Raw genomic sequence first — 21,138 nt, forward strand, 5'->3', positions numbered from 1 at the left:
CAGACCTCCAGGGTTTTTTTTTTGTATGTGCAGCTCTAGCAATCATTTAGTGGATCCACAGTGTGTTGGCAGCAGAACAAAGCAGGAATAACAGAACAATGAGAGTGGTCCAAGGCACATCTCCTTATCAGAGCAGATTTTGGAATTCCCACTGAGGTGTTAATCATCTTTACATTCCAGCTGCTTCAAATTAGGAAGCATCTCTTATCTCTCTCCTGCAACTCTTGATCTATTGCTTTGTGATGACTGGAGAGCAGTTAAGCTTTCAGCCGGGCTGAACTCGAGCCGTGTCTTCCACTTGGAGTGAGGGATGTTAAACTTGAAAGGCCAGCAGTCCCAGTGGACTCCTGCTCCTCAGGATGGAAAGATAAAGCAGTCATCACAGAGGCCTCTCACTTTAAACAAAGCATGAAGTAGTGGACCGTTCTAATAGGAACAGGCATACTCAAACAGATACATCAGGGCAGCTCGGGTCGACCAAGAGTGCTCAGACAGGGTAATGATGGTGGTCGCAATCGATACTGCATTAGTTCTATTAGTAGTGATGGCCACGAATGTCACGCTTATTTTATCATTTGAAAGTAAAAGGTCTTTCTTTCTCTACTAAATCTATTTGTGTCGCTGATGATTGTATCCTTGAGGTTTAAAAAATGTTAAATGCTTTGCCTTTCTCTTGAAACCATTTTGTGGACCTTCATTTTTAGCTTAAATCTCGAATTGTTTACAGTCGTGTACAACAGCTTGTAGTCCTCTACCTCACTGTCTTTGTTGAAGCCTTGCTTTTCATCTTTGTGCATATTACTCTGTCGACCAGCAGGATAGAGTGTGTGTGCATGTGTGTTCACATGAAACGCTGGTCCATTAAAGGGAAATTCTGGTATTTTTAAAACCTGGGTTCCATATTCACATGTTTTGGTGTGTGAACGATTGATTCTAAATGTATTGAGATCTAGTTTAGAAGTGGGAAACAATTTTAACAAGGATGTCTTGACGCAATCTTAAAAATCTTGGTTTTATTGCCACAAACAAAATATCTGAACATCTCGTTAAAACTATCCAGTGGTTTCACACTTACACATGTTGAAAGGTTGCTGCAAATAGTGGTCGCTGACCTGTCAGCAGTCTCACCCTGCTGTATGATACATATGGTACGCACAAATGAGAAGGCATCTGTTGTTGGCAGACGCTTTAAACACCAACGTTTTATTTTGATGACTGGGGTTATTATTCTCCGTCGTCCACATATCTCTTATTAGTGCAATTATTCGCAAAAACAAGTGGAAAGCAGAGCAGCTGACAGGGGGAGAGACAGTGGGGGGACCTTGGGCCTTGTGGTGTGGAAATAGGACACCCATCCAGTGACCCACTTCGCATGTATTATAGATTCCATTAAAATGTCAGCGCACTCATGCTCAAGTGAAATGTCTCACCACCCACATCCTCCTCACACACTGCAGCTGCCGCGCTCCTCTCTACTCCTCTTCGAAACTTCTGTCATTTTCGCTGGTGTCTTCTGGATTTCTCCAAGGCGGTCCAGGAACAGCTCGTACCAGACGAGAGTGTTGCTTTGGTTTCGAAAGACAGAGGTTCTTCTCCCTCTTCAAAAAAGGAATAGAGTACATATAACAATATGTAACAATAAAATGCATGTAATTTACAGTCTAACTATGCACTCACACAAGGACATAGGTGTGGTTGATGTTGGTGAGGACAGAGGACGTCACAGATATTGCAGTGCAAAGCGTGCCCTGCCAGGAGGTTTCTAGGTGTGTGCTGCCACCAGAAGGGCAAAAAGAGAAACAGGAGAGCAGCTACACAAGGTGCATTACCTGCTGTGTTACAATGGTGTCATTCATCTGTGGTGAACCTGGGACACCTGTAGTAATAGCGAGGGGAGGAGAAACAGCCCAGTGCTCCATTCTCCGCTGTCATCAAGCTTCAGCCGTTTATTTTGTCATCTGAGCGACAAGATCAAAATATTATGAAAACCACGACTTTGCTTATTCGAATTAAGATGAAAACCCATCCCAGCATTGTGAATACACTACGTGGCCCAAGGCATCATTTTGATAACCTCACGCAATGTTACAATGCTTATTTCCATCCAGAGTTGCACACATTTTCACCAAGACCTTGTAGTGATGATGGGAGAGTCGGGCCACCGCGTACAGTGCATCCCAGAGAGTCTCAGTGGGGTTAAGGTCTGGACTCTATGGTGAAAATGGTGCCTCGTGCTCCCTGAACCTATGACAGTTTGAGCTCAATAATCATTGCATTGTCATCTTGGAATATGCCCGTTCCCATCAGGGAAGAAAAAAATCCATTTATAGATCACAACACTGCCCCCACAGGCTCGTACAGGAGGCACCAGGCATGATGTGTGAATCGGACCACATGACCCTTTTCCAATGATCCAGAGACCAACATGTATGCTCCTGAGCAAACTGAAGCCTTTTCTTCCAATTAGCCTCACTCATCAGTGGTTTACTCAAGACTGTGCAGCTTTTTAGTCCTAATCCTTTACATGTTCTTCACACTGTGTATCCAGAAATGCTCTTACTTTCAATATTAAACATAGCCATGAGTTCTACTGTTAATTATTACTATCAATTAATTAATCATTTAAGATTTTTTTCCAACCAGTTCTTAACCCAGTTTCTTTGCCTGATGCAGGCCGGTAATTTGACCCTTTTGAAACAGAGTTTTCTTCTCCAGGACCACAGGATATGTCCTCTGACATGGTTGTTTAAGAAATGAGAAGCTACTCACTGCATCGGTTACGGTTAAATGATTGGTTGCCAGCGGAAACATATTAATCACAGCAGTAATTATCCAATGGAAGGCTCTTGCCTGTTTGCTTTGTCAAATCCAGGTGGTGACTTTGTTTTGGTTTTTTTTCTTTTTTTTAGCCAGGCAGTGTATTACACTAAGCCTTTCATTCATAATCTCAGGGAGACAGAGGGCTAGGGAGAGAGGGAGTAGGACCAGAGTGCAGCTGATAATTGTTCCCTGCTAGCTTTTGTCATCACGCCTTCACCAGCTTCAGAAATGCATTCATCGCCCGACTCTGCTTATAAGAGTTTGATATTCTGAAAGCCAAGACTTATTGAAAATCAAACCAAACCTCAATTTCAAGACACTAACATACATCCACGTTTATCTAGAAATGTGTCGTTGCGACATCTAATTGATTTTGGTCGACAAGTCATAATTGTAGGCTCCTGCGACTGAATCAAAATGAGACCTTCTTCTGTTATGATTCGTCCACAGGTGCAGATTTGGCGCAAATAAATTCAACCAAGATGTAGCTAGCAACTACAGCCAGCCCACATTCATGAGCCACCATACCACATGACATGTCCCTAGCCTCCATACCCAATCCATGCACTCATACCACTTGAGCTTTTCCTTTCCTAGTATTGCAAGAGGAACATTTTGTGTCTGGTACCTCATCTTGGTATCTCAAAAAAAAAAAAACTGACATTATATACTAACTGACATTTACTTTTTTTTTTTTGTGATAAAAAATCTTTAGTGGATTTTACTTCTAACTTCCAACAATAAACATACTTGCCAATGTTGAGACCTAAAAAATAAAAGGAGGATTCCCTGCCCTTTCAAAAGTCGGTACATGTTGTGATTGAAGTCAGTGCAACCTCTGTGATCAAAAGTAACATCATCAGGCTTCTCAAGATTCATTCCATTTTCCTGTAAAATGTCCTTTCAGTCTTTCTGTAAGAAATCGAAATCGTGTCCAGGACACTGGAAATTTGCTTGAGTATTTATTTCTCTTCTCCATTTCTCGGTCCGTCTCTCGCTCACTGAGAAGGACGAGGCGGAACAGAACAGTGAATGCACGCTGCACCGTGGCAGGAACAGGTTGTGATAACCAAAAGGGGGAAGTGTGTGAAAATCGGGAGAAATGCAGGAGAGTTGTTAGAGCAAAAGAAAGCAATAAAAAAAAACTGGTGTCCTCTCAGGAAATCAGGAGTGCTGGCAAGTACAGTATGCCAATGAAAAGGGCGGAGCAGTAGTGGGCACATCCCTCACTGCTCTGAGTGAAGTATAATAACTGAACACATTGTAATCCTCAGAAGGTGTGCAGTGAAACATATCCACATTTTGATCAAGTACTATTTTATCTGCACTGGATTTCTGCAGCTGGACTGAATGAAGATTTTGTGTGGAGAGTCTTTTAAGTGGCTTCATCAAATGAAACAATATAATTTAGGGGGCCCGTCCCCGATGGAAATTATGCCCTATCCTCGTACCAGGATAAGAAATTAATTTTCATATGCCTTCTTTCCCCTGTGAGTTGTAATGATTGAATGATGAGCTCTGATTATTTTCTTGCATATTGGATCAATCAGTGAGTTTGTGTGAAGATCTCATTCATTTTGCACTGCCGGAAAATGGCAGCACGCCTTATAGAAGAGACCGCACATCTTTCACACCTCAGTTGTTGAATTTTTAACCGATATATCCTTATTATTTGCTGGCACAGTGGTTTGTGAGCACTTGGCATTTGTATACACGTGTTTATACGAGGGCTGCGGCAATAATTCAAGGTATACAGTGGTGTAAAAACTGACATTTATAGTGATGTACATTTGCACAGCTGTGGCATTGAATTTTACCACATTAGTGTTATAATATAAAAGTGCTTGTTCAACCAGAAAAACCTTCTGGTTTCAGTCCTTTAAATGTCATTGTAACTTATAATAATAATAATAATAATAATAATAATAATAACTGCAAAAATGTCACACAGTGCAGCTAACTTTATACATACGTATGGAAGCACATACACAATCTGATAAAGGGTTAAGCAACTCAGATGTGTGATGTGATGCGTCGTCCCTCCAGAGCAGCTCTTTTGTCTCTTCAGATAATATCTCCATCCCAGACAAAAAAGATTACTACCATTTTTTTGCAGCAGGGTAAACCATGACCTTAAACAACTGCCTTCTGAGCTGCTTTCTTCCCATCGGATCTAAACGCACAAAACAAACGGAGCCTAAGTGCACATTTGTCCCAGGAGTGCCTCAGCGAAAAGACGTTGCTGGCAATTAAATTAACAGCCACCCATTTTGTGTTTGAGGGTCCTGTTTCACCAAGGAAATGTTAATGTAAACTATTTGAAAGGGTATTTTCCCTCTTCTTTCTTTCTTTCTTTCGTTCTTTCTTTCGTTCTTTCTCTCTTTCTTTCTGTTGTTTTTCCAGTCTACAGTAAGGTTTGGAGATTTTACGTTGAACTCCTTTCTTCCCCAAGGCTGAAGGCTGTCAGGCATCTACACCCCAACCCTTGACCTCCCCTCAGCCTCAGCCCCACCCAGCTCCCTGATCACATACCTCCAATGCTTTACATGTTTCTCCATAGATGAACTCATATATACTAAAGATGAATGGATGGGTTATTAGATGATAGATGAAGTAGATAGCAGCAGAGATGTTGCCACAGAGCAGAGGCCTGCCTTGTCACAGCTGTTCACACAGGTCGCTTTAATCTAGTGGTGAGCAGGCGGGATCAGGGCTGGGCACCACAGATCATGCCTCAGCTGCCCTGAATGGGTGGTGCCGGCCTGCCAAAGGGATTAACGGGGAGAGATGGACAGAGAGAAAGAGGATTCAGTTCCACGGGGAAAGCACTCATGCTGCAGGGCTGCAGGGTGATCAGGCTGGAGTAATCCGATAAAAGGTGAAACATGACAAGTCCGGCAGCACCTTGCGGGGGCGGCACGGTGATTTACTGATCAACACTCACAGCATGATTCTTAGCCTTTAACACAAAATAGTTCACGTGACGGGGTTTTTCAGCGCACATTTAAAGTTACCAGTATGCTTCAAACAAAGTGACTGTTGGAGTCTGATATCCCATATCAATCTGTGGGGCTGAAACAGTTTTTGACATTTTTTACCAAATAATCCAACAATCGTTGCAGCTTTCAAATGTATACTGTAGATGTGAACGTAGACTGGGTTCTGTAGTCTACTTGTCTGTAATTCTGCGCCTTCAGCCTCATTTGCATGATTATGAGGGTGGCCATTTGGAATACCTATAAGAAGTTTGGATCTTGGACAACACCAACCTTGTTTCATGCACACTGAAGCCCTTATTTTTTTCTGTCCATACCATGCAGTCACTAGTTTTCCTAGGTCCATATGCACAAACAGAAGACGTGCAATAATCAGGAGATTGATTTAATTTGTTTTGCATTGCTGGGAAATAGCAGCATGTTTTTAGAAGAGACAGTCCATCCGTCACAGCTCATTTGTTGAATATTAATAATGATATATTACTCTACTTATTGTTGGTGCAGTGGTTTGTGAGGTGGTGGCATTTCCTGAGCTGAGCAAAGGATAAAATCCATGAATGGAAATCAGAATGAAAAATTGGTTGCACCTAATTTTTGTATTTAAAGGAAAACTTCGGTCAGTTTAAACATGCAGCTTCATTGCTAAGCTACCCTTGACTTGCCAGTATGTGACGCAAACACATTTGGCCAACCATTACAGGGCGTTAGCATTGACAGCTAACAGCATGGGGTCAGAACTTTACACTGTGTTTTAAGCATCTTAACATGCTCCACATCTCACCCCAAAAGTTTTGCAACATCAGCAGACACCTTACAACACAGCACTGTAGCGTGTATGACTCAAAATGAATAAAAAAGTAGTTAAAACAGTGTGTTTGTGCAAGGAGCTACATACCAGTTTGTTGACATCCGTGTCTTCCAGTAGCTAGACCAAACTAGCCAATCCGCGAGCTTGCACTTACTCCCTCACTGGCAGAGATGGAAACTTGAATTTTGCAGACAGAAACATATTCCAGCATTTTCGTTTTTCTGTTCATAATGTACATGTCCATGTTACAGCCTGTCATGAGCCATGAGCCTTATAATAGCCTGTTAAGCCTGTTAAGCACACGCTCGATGGATATACTAGTGTGTTCACGTCTATTGACTATTAACTAATGACGACTAATGTGTTCACACCTTTGGCACTGGCAAGTCAAGGGTAGCTTGAGCAATGAAGCTGCATGATTAAAATCGACCAAAGTTCTTCTTTAATTATTATTCTTTCAGAGGTATTTTCTAAACCTTTAAAAACAAAAACACTGAAAGACATTGCATATAAAGTGTACCGTATACCCTAAAATCCATTTCTCGTATCTTCTCTTATCTAATTTTAAGTTATATGTGAAGTATTTGATGCTAGGTTTTCTAATGAGGATCTCAGAGAGAATTAGTTTTAGGTGTTCAAAAAGATTATTGGCCTTTTTTAAGCATTTCCAGGATGAGGCTAACATTTGAGGTTACTGTAGATAAAACTTTCAAAGGTTTCTTACAGCCCTTTGTAACTTTGAACAGTGTGTGTTCAACCTGTATGATTGTTTGACCACATGTATCTTCCCAGTTTGACCTATTATTTGTGATGTAATTATTTTATTGCAGACCTGCAGTGTGTGTGTGTGTGTGTGTGTGTGTGTGTGTGTGGGGGGGGGGGGGGTCACATTTGCCCACCCCCAGGGTTACATTTCAATTCAGGGCTTTCTAGACCCAGATCAGTTTACCTTAGAAAATAAAATTCATCATGACAATTTCACATTTGTGGTTTGATCTAGTCAGGTAGCAGGGGTATTTTTGAATGCCAGGCAGGTTACAGAAGAGAAAATACATTTTGCGTTTGCTTGTGATGGAATACCAATCTGCCAGTGCTGATCAACATCTTCTTATACTTGTGGTCTGTCTTGTATCTAAACATAGACAATGGGTAGAGCATCTCACGTGTTCTGCTTGGCTGAAAATGCATTTACTCATGGTGACCTGTTATATAATGTTACACACTATACATACAGTACAAATCATACATACATGCACAGCCGAAGGGGCTCAGAAAGCACCAGGGCAACCCCTGGTATGCAAACAATAGAGATTCTTGATCCCCCACCCCCACCCCTGAAATGCCACATGATACAGCTCCTGATATAGAATTACGCGCAGCAGTGACACGACGACTCACCAACTGTAACAGAAACATTGCTGCTGTTTATGAGCTGCCAGTCATTATGGGACAGTTTCTCTAAATTCCAATGACACATTATTGGCTTGGCCCTAAAGTGAAGCAGGCTTGTGTCTGCTGGCCCTGGGCATCGGTTTGATTGATTAGAGCGCTGGTGCAGATGGCATGCAGCCTGGCAGACTGCTGGGGCATTCGTTAGTGTGGGGCTGTCATGATGTTACTGGTCAGTGTTGACAGTGACTCTGCCACACCAGATGACTCTGGTTTCATAGACACACCATGAAATCTTCCCCAGTAACATTCACCACTGTGGAGTGATGCTCTTTGGAAAGAAGAGCAGGACCTGAAATCGGATGCATGAATATCTGCTGTGCACACAGTGCAGTTTCTGATGCAGTTTTTAGTGTGCTATATTTTGACAGCAAGCTGCAGGGCAGGTAATTAAAGTAATCAGCGTTTACATTGAGAAGCACTATAGCATTGGATAGGAATTCTTTGTTGTTGATTACATGCTTGCTCTGCAAGACAACTCATTTGCATATTCATTTGTTGGGTATTGTGATGTCTCTGCACTACCTGTAATGGTAAACTATTGAAGCTATGTTAAATCTGGACAGCCTATAAACAAATGATCAAGACTTATAGAGCAGAATTGAAGATGGTGTCTACATTGTGCACAAAAGGCTTGATTCTGCTTTTTACCCAAACCTGTAAACACACTTACCCTTTAAGTCCAACACTGACTCTTCTTTTAGCGTTGTTTTGCTCTTCATCTACTGCTAAGAGAACTATCTGGCTGTTTAGGTGCTAAATGTTCCACTCCTCTTCAGTGGCAGCTGTTTGGTGCTAGTATGGGTGTGCACACCGGGACCATCAGAGCTTTTTCACTGAACACAAGTGCATGCATCTGGACACAAAACTGACAAGAGCTTGTTTACAGTTAAAACACTGAGCCATAAGGCCGTAGAAATCAAGTCAAAGAACATTTCTCAGTCGATCCATCGTGACGAGCGACACCTTTGAAATAAATCATAGCCATTTGACCCACTGAATAATGAATACTCACATGTTCAGCTTGTGCTTTGTTAATGACTTTGACTCAAGATTGTCATGTCAAGCAACCTGCAGCCATAAACAGCCTGACCTGTCTTTGTAGGCATCATTGGCAATGTGTTCTTGGAATTCTCATTCCTTTTCCAGCCATCATGTAAATATAGGATATGGAAAGACTGAAGGACGCCAACTCTGTTTTGAAATACTCTTTCCCAAAAAAGAAAGAGGAGAGCTCTTGTTTTTAGTGATGAATGTGCTCACTTCTAAAATGACTGTTCTTACAGATTGGAGTGCTCTCTGCACTTTCATGACTATAAATGTAACCTAGTGGGGAAAAAGTGAGTCCTGCTTCAGTTCATTGTCTGTACCTATGTACCCTTTCAGCAGGTGTTACAGAGACAAACCAAACTAAATGAATTTGTTGAGTAATTCGAGTTCTGATTAAACATCTAACCTCCTGCTTTAATCTTCTCCGACTAGGTTCCACTCATGTCGGGGATCCGCGGACCACGTCGAACCCCAGCTCACCCTCCTCCTCTCCACACACCCCCAGCACCCTGGGCAGTGGCAGCTCTGATCCAGTTCTGAACGGAGGCCTGTGCTCTGCGGCGTACTGCAGCTCAGCAGGGGGTAGGTACACCCAGATAGAGAGCTACTAGTAGAGAAGCAGATAATCTATCACCTCACAGGGGACTGAGTGGAAGCCATTAAGGGACAGTGAGCAGATGTCATCCTCCGATAGTTAGAAACAATGGCTAGCGCTTCATGGTCCCACCGCTGCTGCAGCTGCAGCTGCAGCTGGATGTGTTGAATGTTGGGCATGTATTATTATGTCACATAGGTGGGTTATATAAATGGGACTGATGCAGTGTCTTTTTTGAGTTCAAGACATAAACCTGATACAAATCTTCTTATATACAACTGTTGTTTTTTAGACTAATAATCAGGCTGAGTTGCCATTTTGTGTCATTTCATTCCGTTAACTGGATGTAGTTTTCATGTTTGCACATCTCCAGCTCAGATTTCGCTGTTGTAAAAAGCACCCAGTAGTCATAACTGAGTAAAAGTAAAGAAATGGTGATTTACTTGATAAAAGTGACCCATACAAATAGTCGCTGAGTAAAGATCTTAAAGTAACTGATATTAGATGTACTTTAGTATCAAAAGCAAGTGAAAGTAAATTATACATTTATATACAAAAATGCGCCGCACATTGTGGGTTGACCTGATTATCGATCTGTTCATTAATCAGATCAGAAACTCTGCATTTTTCTAATTATCAGAATCAATGTTATTTTAATGCAATTGTAGATCAGGAAATGACTCCTGCACACGGTCCACTTCACTTGCAATTAAGTTTAATGACAATATTCGGTACTTAGACCTTCATCAGGTTTCATCTTATCTTGTCAATGCAATTGTAGAAAAAAAATATACATTTCTTTAAATGCACTACTGTGGCTCTGATGCAACACAATCTGCAAAGTAACAAGTATGTAATGTTGCTAATAATGAAATGGCGTAAAAAGAACAATATTTGCATATAAAATCTGGTGGAAGTTAGTAAAGAAGCAGAAAATTAAAATAGTGCCTCAAACTTTTTTACTTAAGTATACAGTTAAAGTTCACTTTACTTTAAAAAAATGTAAGTTTTACAAGCTAAAAAGTGTTAACAACTTACTTTAACTACTTTGAAGTAAAGTCACTTTGTCAGATTTTACAGTGACAGTGACAGTAGATGTATATAGTCACATTCCATCAAAGGTATTTTGTATGTTCCATGTCCTAAAAGTGTTTGAAATGCATTGAAAATCACAGGATGTTTGCAGGATAGAGGATACATTTACTTGACTACTTTTGGCATTTTTCCTTATTGAACATTTCATTCCAATTTCACCACAGGAACAAACCCAAATTCACCAGTCAGCCTCCCCAAATCGCCTACGTTCCCAGCATGCCGTGGGACTTGGTCCGATGAGTGCTCTATCTGTTATGAGAATATGGTGGACACGGTCATCTACGCCTGTGGACACATGTGTCTGTGCTACACCTGCGGCCTCAAACTCAAGAAGATGTCCAACGCCTGCTGCCCCATCTGCAGAAGGCAGATCAAAGACATTATCAAGACCTACCGGAGTACGTAGGGGGACAGACGGACAGACAGACTCTCTAGGAACAGCAGAATCTCAGAGTCCGGGAAAGAAACGTCTATGTTCAGGGAATACGAACTCTGGTACTCTCAATTAGGATTTTCATACGTGTATTGTTGGCTGGTTCTCTTGAATGACTTTTTCCAAAGCAAGTACTGCTTTACTTGAAAGGTCTCTTTCACTTGATAGTCGCTGTCACAACCTCCCTGCAGAGGTGGCACTTGATGTGGCAGTGGGTTTCCACAGAGAACTTAATTCTTACCCGCAGAGTGTTCACTCTCTCCTATGATCTTGGAGGACTTTGAGGGAGAGAAACTGAACCTATTCCAAAATTATTTCATCTCTGGCGCCATGTTAAAGATTTAGGGGAGTGCCACCCATTTGCGTCAGCGCAAATGAGCCACTTTGGGGCTGAAAGTCTCAGTAATCTCAGAGGACGACTCGAAGCTCTGAAATATGGCCTCACACCACAGCAGGTAATCATCTCAGTATGTCACAACTTGTGTCTGTGTGTTACTGAGATTTGGAGAAGAGAAGTCACTGTAATACTGGAGTGATGGATTTCTGTATTTGTTGTGGTGATTATCAGTGAGTGATGTGCTTAGAGACGCAAGGCGGTGCTGAGTATATTAAGTAGGATTGTAACACATCTCGTGCTCGTATAATCTAATGTACCGTCATGGTAGTTCTATTGCAAATGTCGGTGGTAGCTATATTGTTGTGCTAGCTAGCTGCTTGCTCTGCAATGTGGTATGTTGCACTGAAATCAGCCTCGTCCTCTCAGAAATGCCCCATTATAGACCGAGAGAATGAAAGACATTAATATTTAAACATCTACCAACCTGCGTCCTGCAGACTCAGAAGCTCCGAATCTATGAAAGGAAACTGGAAGTTGGAAAAGGAAAAAGATAATTTGGGTTATCCTCAGGGCCAGGGACCTTTTTTAAGATGTGAACTATTTCTTCAAACTTTACCTACACCCTTACCTTATACACTGTGAGCACTCATGATGAATTGACAGGCCCTCTAAAACAGTTCCCATAACAACACCTAGTCAGAGGATTGTTGCCATGGTATCGGACGCCACTACGGACACAACACAGCCTCCTGCCTTAACCCACAGAAGACTCATTTGCAACGTGCAGATGGATCGTGTTCTGTGTTTTCTGCCATTTTCCAAAACCCTTGACAAATTACCAAATAATACCACTCTGTGTCACAAACGGTCACACAGTGTTCACTCAGAGGAGAGAAAGCACAACAATTTAAAGTTATTTTTGTAAAAACAAATCCATGACATTTTTCGATATTCAGCTATTAAAATATGTAATATCCCTTGTCACAGGCCTTTCACCAGCAGCAAAGATCCTTTACAGAATCAGCTTGGGTGCAGGGTTATAAGAAAGTGTATTTTGAGTATTTGTGTGATTCCTATCCCCTCTGTTCAGTATAAAACGTACTGAGAGAAATTTCAGCTGTAAATACACCACCTCAGCAGTAAGCCATAGCATATTACAGGACATCACACAAAGCTGAGAGGCTGTTTTGTAATAATGATGTTTTACTTCATTTTGTAGATAAGCAACAAATGGGGCTCAAACCTATGCTGCTATGGCATTTGCCAGCTGTCCTTTCTGGGAAAATGCTGACAGTGATTCTTAACACATCCCTCCTCCCACATTACAGTTCAATTACGCTACTGCTTGAAGTGTTAATTCACATTTGAATGTTAACTTATGTATTTAGAGAGATTTTTTTTATCAGTGTGCTTGATTTGAAAAAAAAAAAGAAAAAAAAAACTTTTTAAATTTGTTGTGATTGATAATCATGATTCTACAATTAGTTTTCTTGTAATCCAAAACCATGAGAATCTAAATGTATTCTTGTTTTCTAATAGTGATATTATAGAGCGTTGCTTGTACCTTACCGCAATAAGAGATATTGCAGTACACAATCAAAACCTCATTGCTTTGGGGTGCAAGATAGAAACTATTGGGTTTTATTACAATCCGTGAATTTCATTCTTTCTCTTTTGTTATTTATCTTCTTGTGTGTAAACCCATGTTAGGTAGCCCTATGTCCCATTCTGGTTTTATATCTCTTATCGTTATATAGTCTGAAAGCCATCACTGTATGGCAATGATAAATGTCACTTTATGATGCTACTGATTGTAATCTTGTAAATGTTTAGGCTGGCGTTGCTCTCTGAGACTCAAATGTGGCATGTTTTATTTTGTGCAGACACTCCGACCAAATCGAAAAATCACTGATTTTTTTTTTTTCCTTAGTCTTTGATGCATTATATAAATGTCATTTCCTTGGTGTAAAACCCTGTATTCAATATTGGCTTTTTTTAACATTTACATACATTTTTGGACCACATTGATTAACACTTTAAAACAAGCTAAAAACAATTTGACAAAGATTTTCGTTTGTAAAATATTCTGTACAAACCTTATGAACAGATGTAATGCCATTTTTTTTTTTTTTTTTTTTAATTTTCGCATCCACAGGCTCCTTGAATGTTATTGATCCTGTAATGTACTATTTATTTGTCCATCTATGATGTGTGGACTAATTCCTCCAGACCTTTTCAAGCTTTTCTTGCGTGTTTGCTTTTTTCTACATTGCCACTATATCCAGACATGACTCCAGCCAGTCGCACAGCAGCACATTTAGAGATTCTTTCTGTAGCTCTTAGTACTTTTTGCCATGCATGAGTAATCTTTTCACTCTGCATGAACATCGGGACCAACCGTAGACGAGCATCAGAGAGGAAAGCTGTTAGTATTCATGTAGACTGGAACCAGTGGCTAGAAATACTATATTTGTCCATTGTTGTGACTCAGCAGCTGAAGTACTTTGCATACCTGTATTTTCTTTTGTTTTCATTTGAAACAGCAAAGTGTTTGTTTGTGAGCTCTGTTCAGTGTAAGTCGGATGATTGGTTAATAAATTTTCCAGATGTGTTTGAGCAAAAATCGTTTGTTTCTTAACTGAAGTGACATTGACACAGGTACACAATGACACAAATTGTTCTTTCAGCAAAAACCAACATAATATATTGGATTACAAGACAGCACCAGTTGTAGGTTATGTAACTGTAAGGGAGCATTCATACCGAATTCAGAAGTGTGCAACACCAGTGTGCTACAGCTAGATAACATCACAGCTCAGCAGAGGAGGACAACAGTAATATGTACATTCCACGCTTCCTTCTTCCTCGTGATACAGCTGGCAGAAAGACAACATAGTTCCAACCCTAGATGCTCACAAAAAAGTCTGTGGATTGTTTTAATGTTGTTTTAATAACTAGATGGATAAATTGCACTACGGGTAAGAGGAGAAATATGTATTTTGGATTTTTAAATCTGCATCCATCTATCTTGGTCAATTGTGGGCACAGGTTGTAAACACAACACTGGCACTTATGACCTGATAACAGTTCAGTACATCTATCTTACTTTGCAACAAGCAGAGATATAATCAACGACATGATAAATGCATTTTATAAATATTCAGCATATAAAACAGTGTAAGCATGCTAACATTGACATGTTCTCACTATATAACGATGTTCTATTCAACATATTGTAACATTAGATTTTTTGTGAAAATGTGCTATTTTTTGTGGATAAACTTATTTTATTCCCTTGTTTATTCAGATATTAGAATAATTTCATACATTGTAATGTCATACATTACATTATATGCTCCCCTTTAAGTTAAACTGGGAAGTGCATAATGTGGTGCACCCCCCCCTTTAGGGTTAAGGGTGATTTAGAGTGCAGAGTGACATGAGACAATGGGAAGTGATGTATCACCTTGTGAGAGAGTGCTGTTGTCGTCCTAATGGGAAGAAGTGGACATTAAAAGAGATTGAGTTACTGAGGAATATGTTGTCCCCATGCCTTCCTTTCCCACAGCCATGAAGTGATTTAAGTTCAAGTTAAAGCAAGAGAAGGGGATTCCATACAATATCATTCATTATAAGATAAAGTGGATAAATACATCTGGACTCAAAGACACACAAAAATAAGTTTTGTGTCACTTGGCCAACTAGTGTAGAGACTAGACATGTGCAAGGAGTTTTAACAGATCTCGATTTTACAAAGTGTCTTTTGTAGACCAGGTGCATTTCCACATCTTGAACGGTGAAGTTAGTTAGTTGTTGTAATAATTTGATTCATAATTCACTTACCTTTCCTGGAGCTGTATCACATGGCCTTCATCAACACTTGAAGTTTGGCCAGTTGTCATATAATTGTATGTGCTTAAACTTTCCTTTACTCCAGTTCATTGTCATTCTCCCTCGCTGGTTAAATATTGGACCTGCTAATGGAATGGCAATAGTTTATACGCACTTGACCTTTGGCACAGAGATCTAAAGAAACCAGAGTGTGAGTTGGCCAACAATGCAGATGCAGTCAGCGGTGCATTTTCATATGTGGGCGAGCACGATGCCTGGTCGTCTGGAGGGGCGCTGGCCCTCTGTTGCATCATGTGCGACAGCCTCTGTCCCAGGCACAGCTGCTGGGTGGCCATATTGTGACAGGTAGGGGATCAGGAGATCAGTGAAACCCCTTGGCTGAAACATACACTGTCGAGATGCCGTTGAGCCATCCAGGTCACCTCCCATCCATCAGTTCAGAACCGAAGGAGCGCCTTCAAGAAACCGAAACAAGTCCAGTTGCCCACGACGCAGCACTTACAACAACACTGTGGATGGGCTGCACTGTAAATTCATGAAGCATCTCATCCAGATGTCTCCTCTGAGCGCCCTCATAGCTTTCTAGCTGTGATTGCAATCGACAACTCATGGCATCTCCATATAAAAGAACCGGCTGATGGATATGAATAGCATGAGTAATAATCTCGTGAAAAGAATAATTCAGACAAGTATATCTAATACTTGTCATTGTTCAGCTGAGCATCCTCAACCCTGCCAGAGATCATCGCTCTTCAGTGTTCACACCCGATATTATTAGTCGCGCTGTATAAAATAAGGGATAGATCATAATAGAATTTCATTTCAGATCTCATTGTCAATGTACATATTGAGTATGTAATGTGCTGGTCTATTCATATGAAAATCTGTCTGCGCTCACTCTCCGTCATGTCAACACTGCTGCTGTCTGGAGGAGAGTTTGAAGCATGAATGGTTTAACAGAGCCATCTAGTGGACACACACTGGTACACATTACCTGTGTGTTAACACATGAAGGGTTTTGATCAATAATGCGCCATCAATTGAGGAAGTACTGACAATGTTGAATTTTAATCAGTGGCATTTGCTTTACATGCCATCGAAAAGACCGAGCTGGAGGACAGACAGCAGTTTCCTTCAGTTCTTCTGAATGTTTTAGAAGCTTTGCTGTTTTTGTTCACTGTTACCACTGTCATCATTAGTTCCAGCAAAAAAAAAAAAAGTTCCGATAACCCCAACACCAAACAGTGGATATAGAAGAAGATTTAGCAGATGAAGAGCTACATTTATTCACAGGAAACAGTGGAGACCAAAACTAACTAACTTATTGAAAATATTGACTTTGACAAATTCTTCAAGACACAAACATAATTCTAAATGAATGCTGATGTTGCTCTGTGTGTACTTGCCAGAACATCTTTAAATGGTCCTAATTTTTCAATGTTAGCATCTCAGCACAGTTTTAAATGCTAAACATTTATAGAAGAGCAGTGTTTCTAATATTGCAGCACTGGTAATGTCCATAGAACATTATGATAATCATGTTCTGTGGACTGTCATGGCAATGGCCATATCACATTGTTGTGATGTCATAGCTGTGCATCTTGTGTTGGTGTTGTTCCTGGAACATAATCATTGTTGTACTACGACCACCATTACAACTTAGGCAAAAGAGACAAAGTCCCCATTTTGTGGTGGCTGATTTAATTTAGTACAAGACTCCTGCATCCTGTTTGGAACTAACTGTTATAGTGTTCTCTCATTATTGTGTTGATTTGTTTCTTCTTTCAGTTTTCTGTCACAGTTTGGTTAGGTTTAGGTGACAAAAACACTTAGGCATGTTTAGGAAAAGATGGCTTGGTCTTTCACACTGTTAACCACATGTTAGAAGTGAAACATTTCTGTATACTTTTCCGGCATTTCTTCCAAGTTGCAAAGCAATGGCATCACACAAATAAGACTGTTTCAGTTACAGTGGCAGTTTTGGAGCAACATTAACTATGACGCTGTAAAAAAAACGACACCAACATGGTGATATCAGATAGTGCCAGAAGATCGAGCGTGATCGCCTGACCTGCTGAATCCTCCGGAAAACCTGTTTTCCTTTTCAAGAGTTGCAGATTAATGGCTTGGCTTTGGGACAGAGGGATGTTAAATATACAAAAAAAGCTGAAAATCTTGTCTCTCCTCTTCAGTGGCAAACTATGGCACCGAGAGCTCGTTCGTCTTCATTCCCTGCTCTCAACCCCTTCACACGTTCCTCTCATAAGTCATACCGTGCTATATGTAACCTGCTGCATTGTTCTGCTCCTCTAGTCACTTAATCTGGCTTTCACAATGCGGCGAATAGAGATAAATGTCTCAATCTGTAATATTACTGTCACATTCTATCTGGCTGTGTTGTGAGCTGGAAGGTTCGGGTTGCTGCTCTTTATCTGCAGCGGCAGATGTGACTGGAAGTGTGAGACAAATCAACAGGAGTCAGTTTAAAACAACAAAGATAATACATTTAATATTGTTTCTCTTTTGGGCAATGCGAGATACAATGTAAACATGTACAAGATACAAAAAGAAAAAAAAAAAAAAAAGGGTTGTCAAAATGAAAAGGTAAATAAGAAAATGCCCTGTTTTCAAAAGGAATGCACGAGTGCAGAATGTCTCCGATCAGAAATGCATTTGGATAGCATTTACTCTCAGCGGATCTCATCCTAGCACACTGGAGTTCAGTGTAATGATGATCCGTCTGCGGCTTCGTCACCGTGTATGATTTGGTGGGTAGATGAGTCACCGTGGGATGATTCACTGACATTTACAGTGGAATAAAGCCTCCTTAGCCTCTTCATGGCATATCTTTTGAAAACAAGGAGTTTGCAAGAGTTTAACACAATTTGCATAACAACAATGGTAATTAAACAAAAAACTAAAAAAAAAAAAAAAAAGAATAGCACCTCCTTTGGTCCATCTCGTGGCCTGTAGTTGTTACTGCGTTTGTTAGTGTAACGGATGTACAGATCAGGAGTTTGATGGCGTCAGGCTTCCAAGTGTTCTTTTTTTTTTTTTCTTTCTTTTGGCACACTGCTCTCCACAGCAGGGTGGTGACAAATTCCATAAATGCAACATCGAGGACAAAAACAGGCTCCATAAATCTAACTCAACAGCAGTCACCTCCACCTTCGAAATGCGGCTGAGCTACGCCCGGCACCTGAGGCTCCCATGCAAAATGACAGCAGCGCAGTGTTCTCGATCAGAAAGCTGTTAGTGCTAGAATATCCTCCGACTGGCTGAGGTTAATTAAGATACACTGTTGTGCTACTTAGAAACACAGATTCAGACGGAGACGAAGAAAAGAGCCACAGAGACACAGCCTAGTTCCTCGACACAGCCTCTTTTCTAGAACGCAGAGAGAGATCCTGCTGATGCCCGCTGGTGCATCAAACAACTGCGATTCAGAGAAAAATGTTCACATAAATAATCAGCATTCCCTGATTCACAGGCTGGGAACTTTTTTTTTTTTTTTTTTTACCTCAACTGCTTGAGAAAAATCCCCACAGCGTCAATTGTTCTTTCCTTTCTTCTCATACTCAGACAAAAATAGATAATAATTAGAAAAACGTACAAAATCATCCCCATAAATACCTTCGACACACTTACTAAAACTTTCTTATCAAACCTAACCCTGCCTCTGTCAAACAACTTCACTTTCCAGAGCCGGAGCCTGAAGCCTGTTTCATTAGATGCGACTAAACCTTTCGAATCCTCTGCTACACTTTTACGACGTTCAATTCTTTTCTCAACTAAAACTCAAACGAATGAGGCAAAAAAAGAAAAGTTACCAAAAATCCAAAAAAGTCCATTCGTGTCTCATTCCAGTAATCTTTATCAACACCCAATTCAGCTCTCACACCCTCAGGGCCACTTAAGATCTGAAGTTTAAAAAAAAAAAACCTCAGCTCATGTAGGATCCATTTTATGAGTTAGAATATGGACGGAGAGTGAGAATGAGAGAACTTATTCGTCTCTCCCTGACTCGCAGTTCCTTGTGAAGCAGCTTCAAAAAACGTCAAGCGCTGCAATTAAAACCCTGTTTGGTGTAATGAGATTTCACAGCTCAGGTTTGGAAGCGTGGAGCTCATTAGGTCTGGGGTTTTTTTCTTTTTAAAAGGTGGGTGGAGGGAGTCGGATGGTACGTTCCCTCCCTATTTGAAGGAATGGTTTTCGCAGTCTTTAGGGCAGAAACGGTGCCCACTCTCCTTCCATCTCCCTGCTCCTCTCACCTCGCTCTCACCTTGTCTCCCAGCATCCACTATCTGATCCATCTTCTGTCTCCCTGCATCCTGCTCTCGCAAATCTCCTCCTTGACCTCCCAGTTCTTGTCTCCTGAGCGCACCTGCAAACAATCCATCTCATCATGCAAAAACACACGTGCACACAAACAGCGCCATAATCCCACAATCCCCCAAACCCACCTACACATCTCAATCATTTCAGCGGGGAATAGACTGCTCGGCTGTGTCGAGGAAGGGAGAGATGGAAATACGTGGCGAGGGAGGAAAAATAACTGGGGAGTGAAAAGCATGTATAGCCAGGAGGAACACAGTACGGCAGCTGCTAGCGTTTGGAATTACAGCGCTTACGGTGCTTCACGCCTGAGAGGCGCCGTCCATTTATTAAAATAAAAAGGGTGCGAGGATGAAAAAACAGGGCGCCGGCGTAGCGGAGCTGTCTCACCCGGGCGACCTCTGGGAGCATGCTGGGGAAACTCACATATTTTCTCTGGCATGAATGACTCCTCATCATCGCCGAGTGTGTTGGCATGTGTGCACACGCTCAGCTGCGCAGGTGGAATGCAAAAAAAATATATATATATTATCTCCACCAATTCCATTTTCATTCTGCTGTGTGGATCCACACAGCTTTAAGAATGATGAGGTGGAGAACTTGACGGCCCTGACTCAAAAATAGGCTGTGACATAAAGAAATTGTTTCACATTTTGAGAAATAAAAGTGATCCCTTTCTTGTTATGAGTTAGATAGATAGATGGATTTAGTTTAGCTTAGTATAAAGACTGTAAAAAGGTTAATTAACGACCCTTAGAGGTGTCTGCAGACTTTTTAAAATTTGGATGAAGTCAGATTAGCTGTTTCCCCACCCTGCCAGTCTTTATGCTAAAATAAGTTAGCTTTGGTAGCTGGCTTTGGTTTCATATTTAAAGATCCCCTACAGATGTGTTTTTAAAACAAAAATATTCTGGTTTGAACAATCATTTATGTCAGATTATGATTCTCTTCTCCTCTTCATTTGTTTCGACAAAGAATTTAAATAAACTGGTTAAAAATCCAAAATCTTAATGCTAATCATCTTCATTAAAACACATATTTGTGCCGAGGTCTTTAACAACATAGATATAGATAATGATATAGATCTTCTCATTTGAGTCTAGATGAGAAGGCAATACAAGGTACTTCCCAAAATGTCAGACAATTCCTTTAAGTTGGAGTTAAACTACCAACTATCCTAACTAAACAGTGTATAGACACAGCCCCCCTCTAACAATACAGTGAACTCCATGTATTTCTTTCGCACAATGACTGTTCACCTGTAGCACGTCAAAGATTTCTGTCTGGGGCTCAGCAAAGACAAAAATATATTTTTCTTCCTACATCCTGGAAGTTGATGGATTGAACTGAGACAGCCTGAGGGAGCAG

At 40.8% G+C, this 21,138-nt stretch overlaps 1 protein-coding gene and 1 long non-coding RNA gene across 4 annotated transcripts in view; one reads left to right on the forward strand and one right to left on the reverse strand.

The window, feature by feature from the left end:
* Positions 1-12,068, forward strand: part of neurl1aa (neuralized E3 ubiquitin protein ligase 1Aa) — a 78,750-nt gene extending 66,682 nt beyond the window's left edge. For both annotated transcript variants that reach the window (XM_037114595.1, XM_037114603.1), the window contains exons 5-6: positions 9,556-9,705; positions 10,978-12,068. In XM_037114595.1, the coding sequence (XP_036970490.1) occupies positions 9,556-9,705; positions 10,978-11,219 (392 nt within the window). In that variant the 3' untranslated portion in view covers positions 11,220-12,068. The remainder of the gene's footprint in view (positions 1-9,555; positions 9,706-10,977) is intronic.
* Positions 1,025-12,111, reverse strand: LOC119028509. Of its 2 annotated transcripts, XR_005077726.1 has the most exons (4): positions 12,068-12,109; positions 5,353-5,582; positions 1,830-1,958; positions 1,025-1,598 (listed from the first exon to the last, which is right to left on the reverse strand). It is a non-coding gene; the product is annotated as an uncharacterized LOC119028509 (long non-coding RNA). The 2 variants fall into 2 exon arrangements; XR_005077727.1 differs by lacking the exon at positions 5,353-5,582 and having other exon boundaries at positions 12,068-12,111.
* Positions 12,112-21,138: the final 9,027 nt, after the last annotated feature.

The sequence above is a fragment of the Acanthopagrus latus genome, chromosome 1, assembly GCF_904848185.1.
Source record: "Acanthopagrus latus isolate v.2019 chromosome 1, fAcaLat1.1, whole genome shotgun sequence".
NCBI lineage: Eukaryota > Metazoa > Chordata > Actinopteri > Spariformes > Sparidae > Acanthopagrus > Acanthopagrus latus.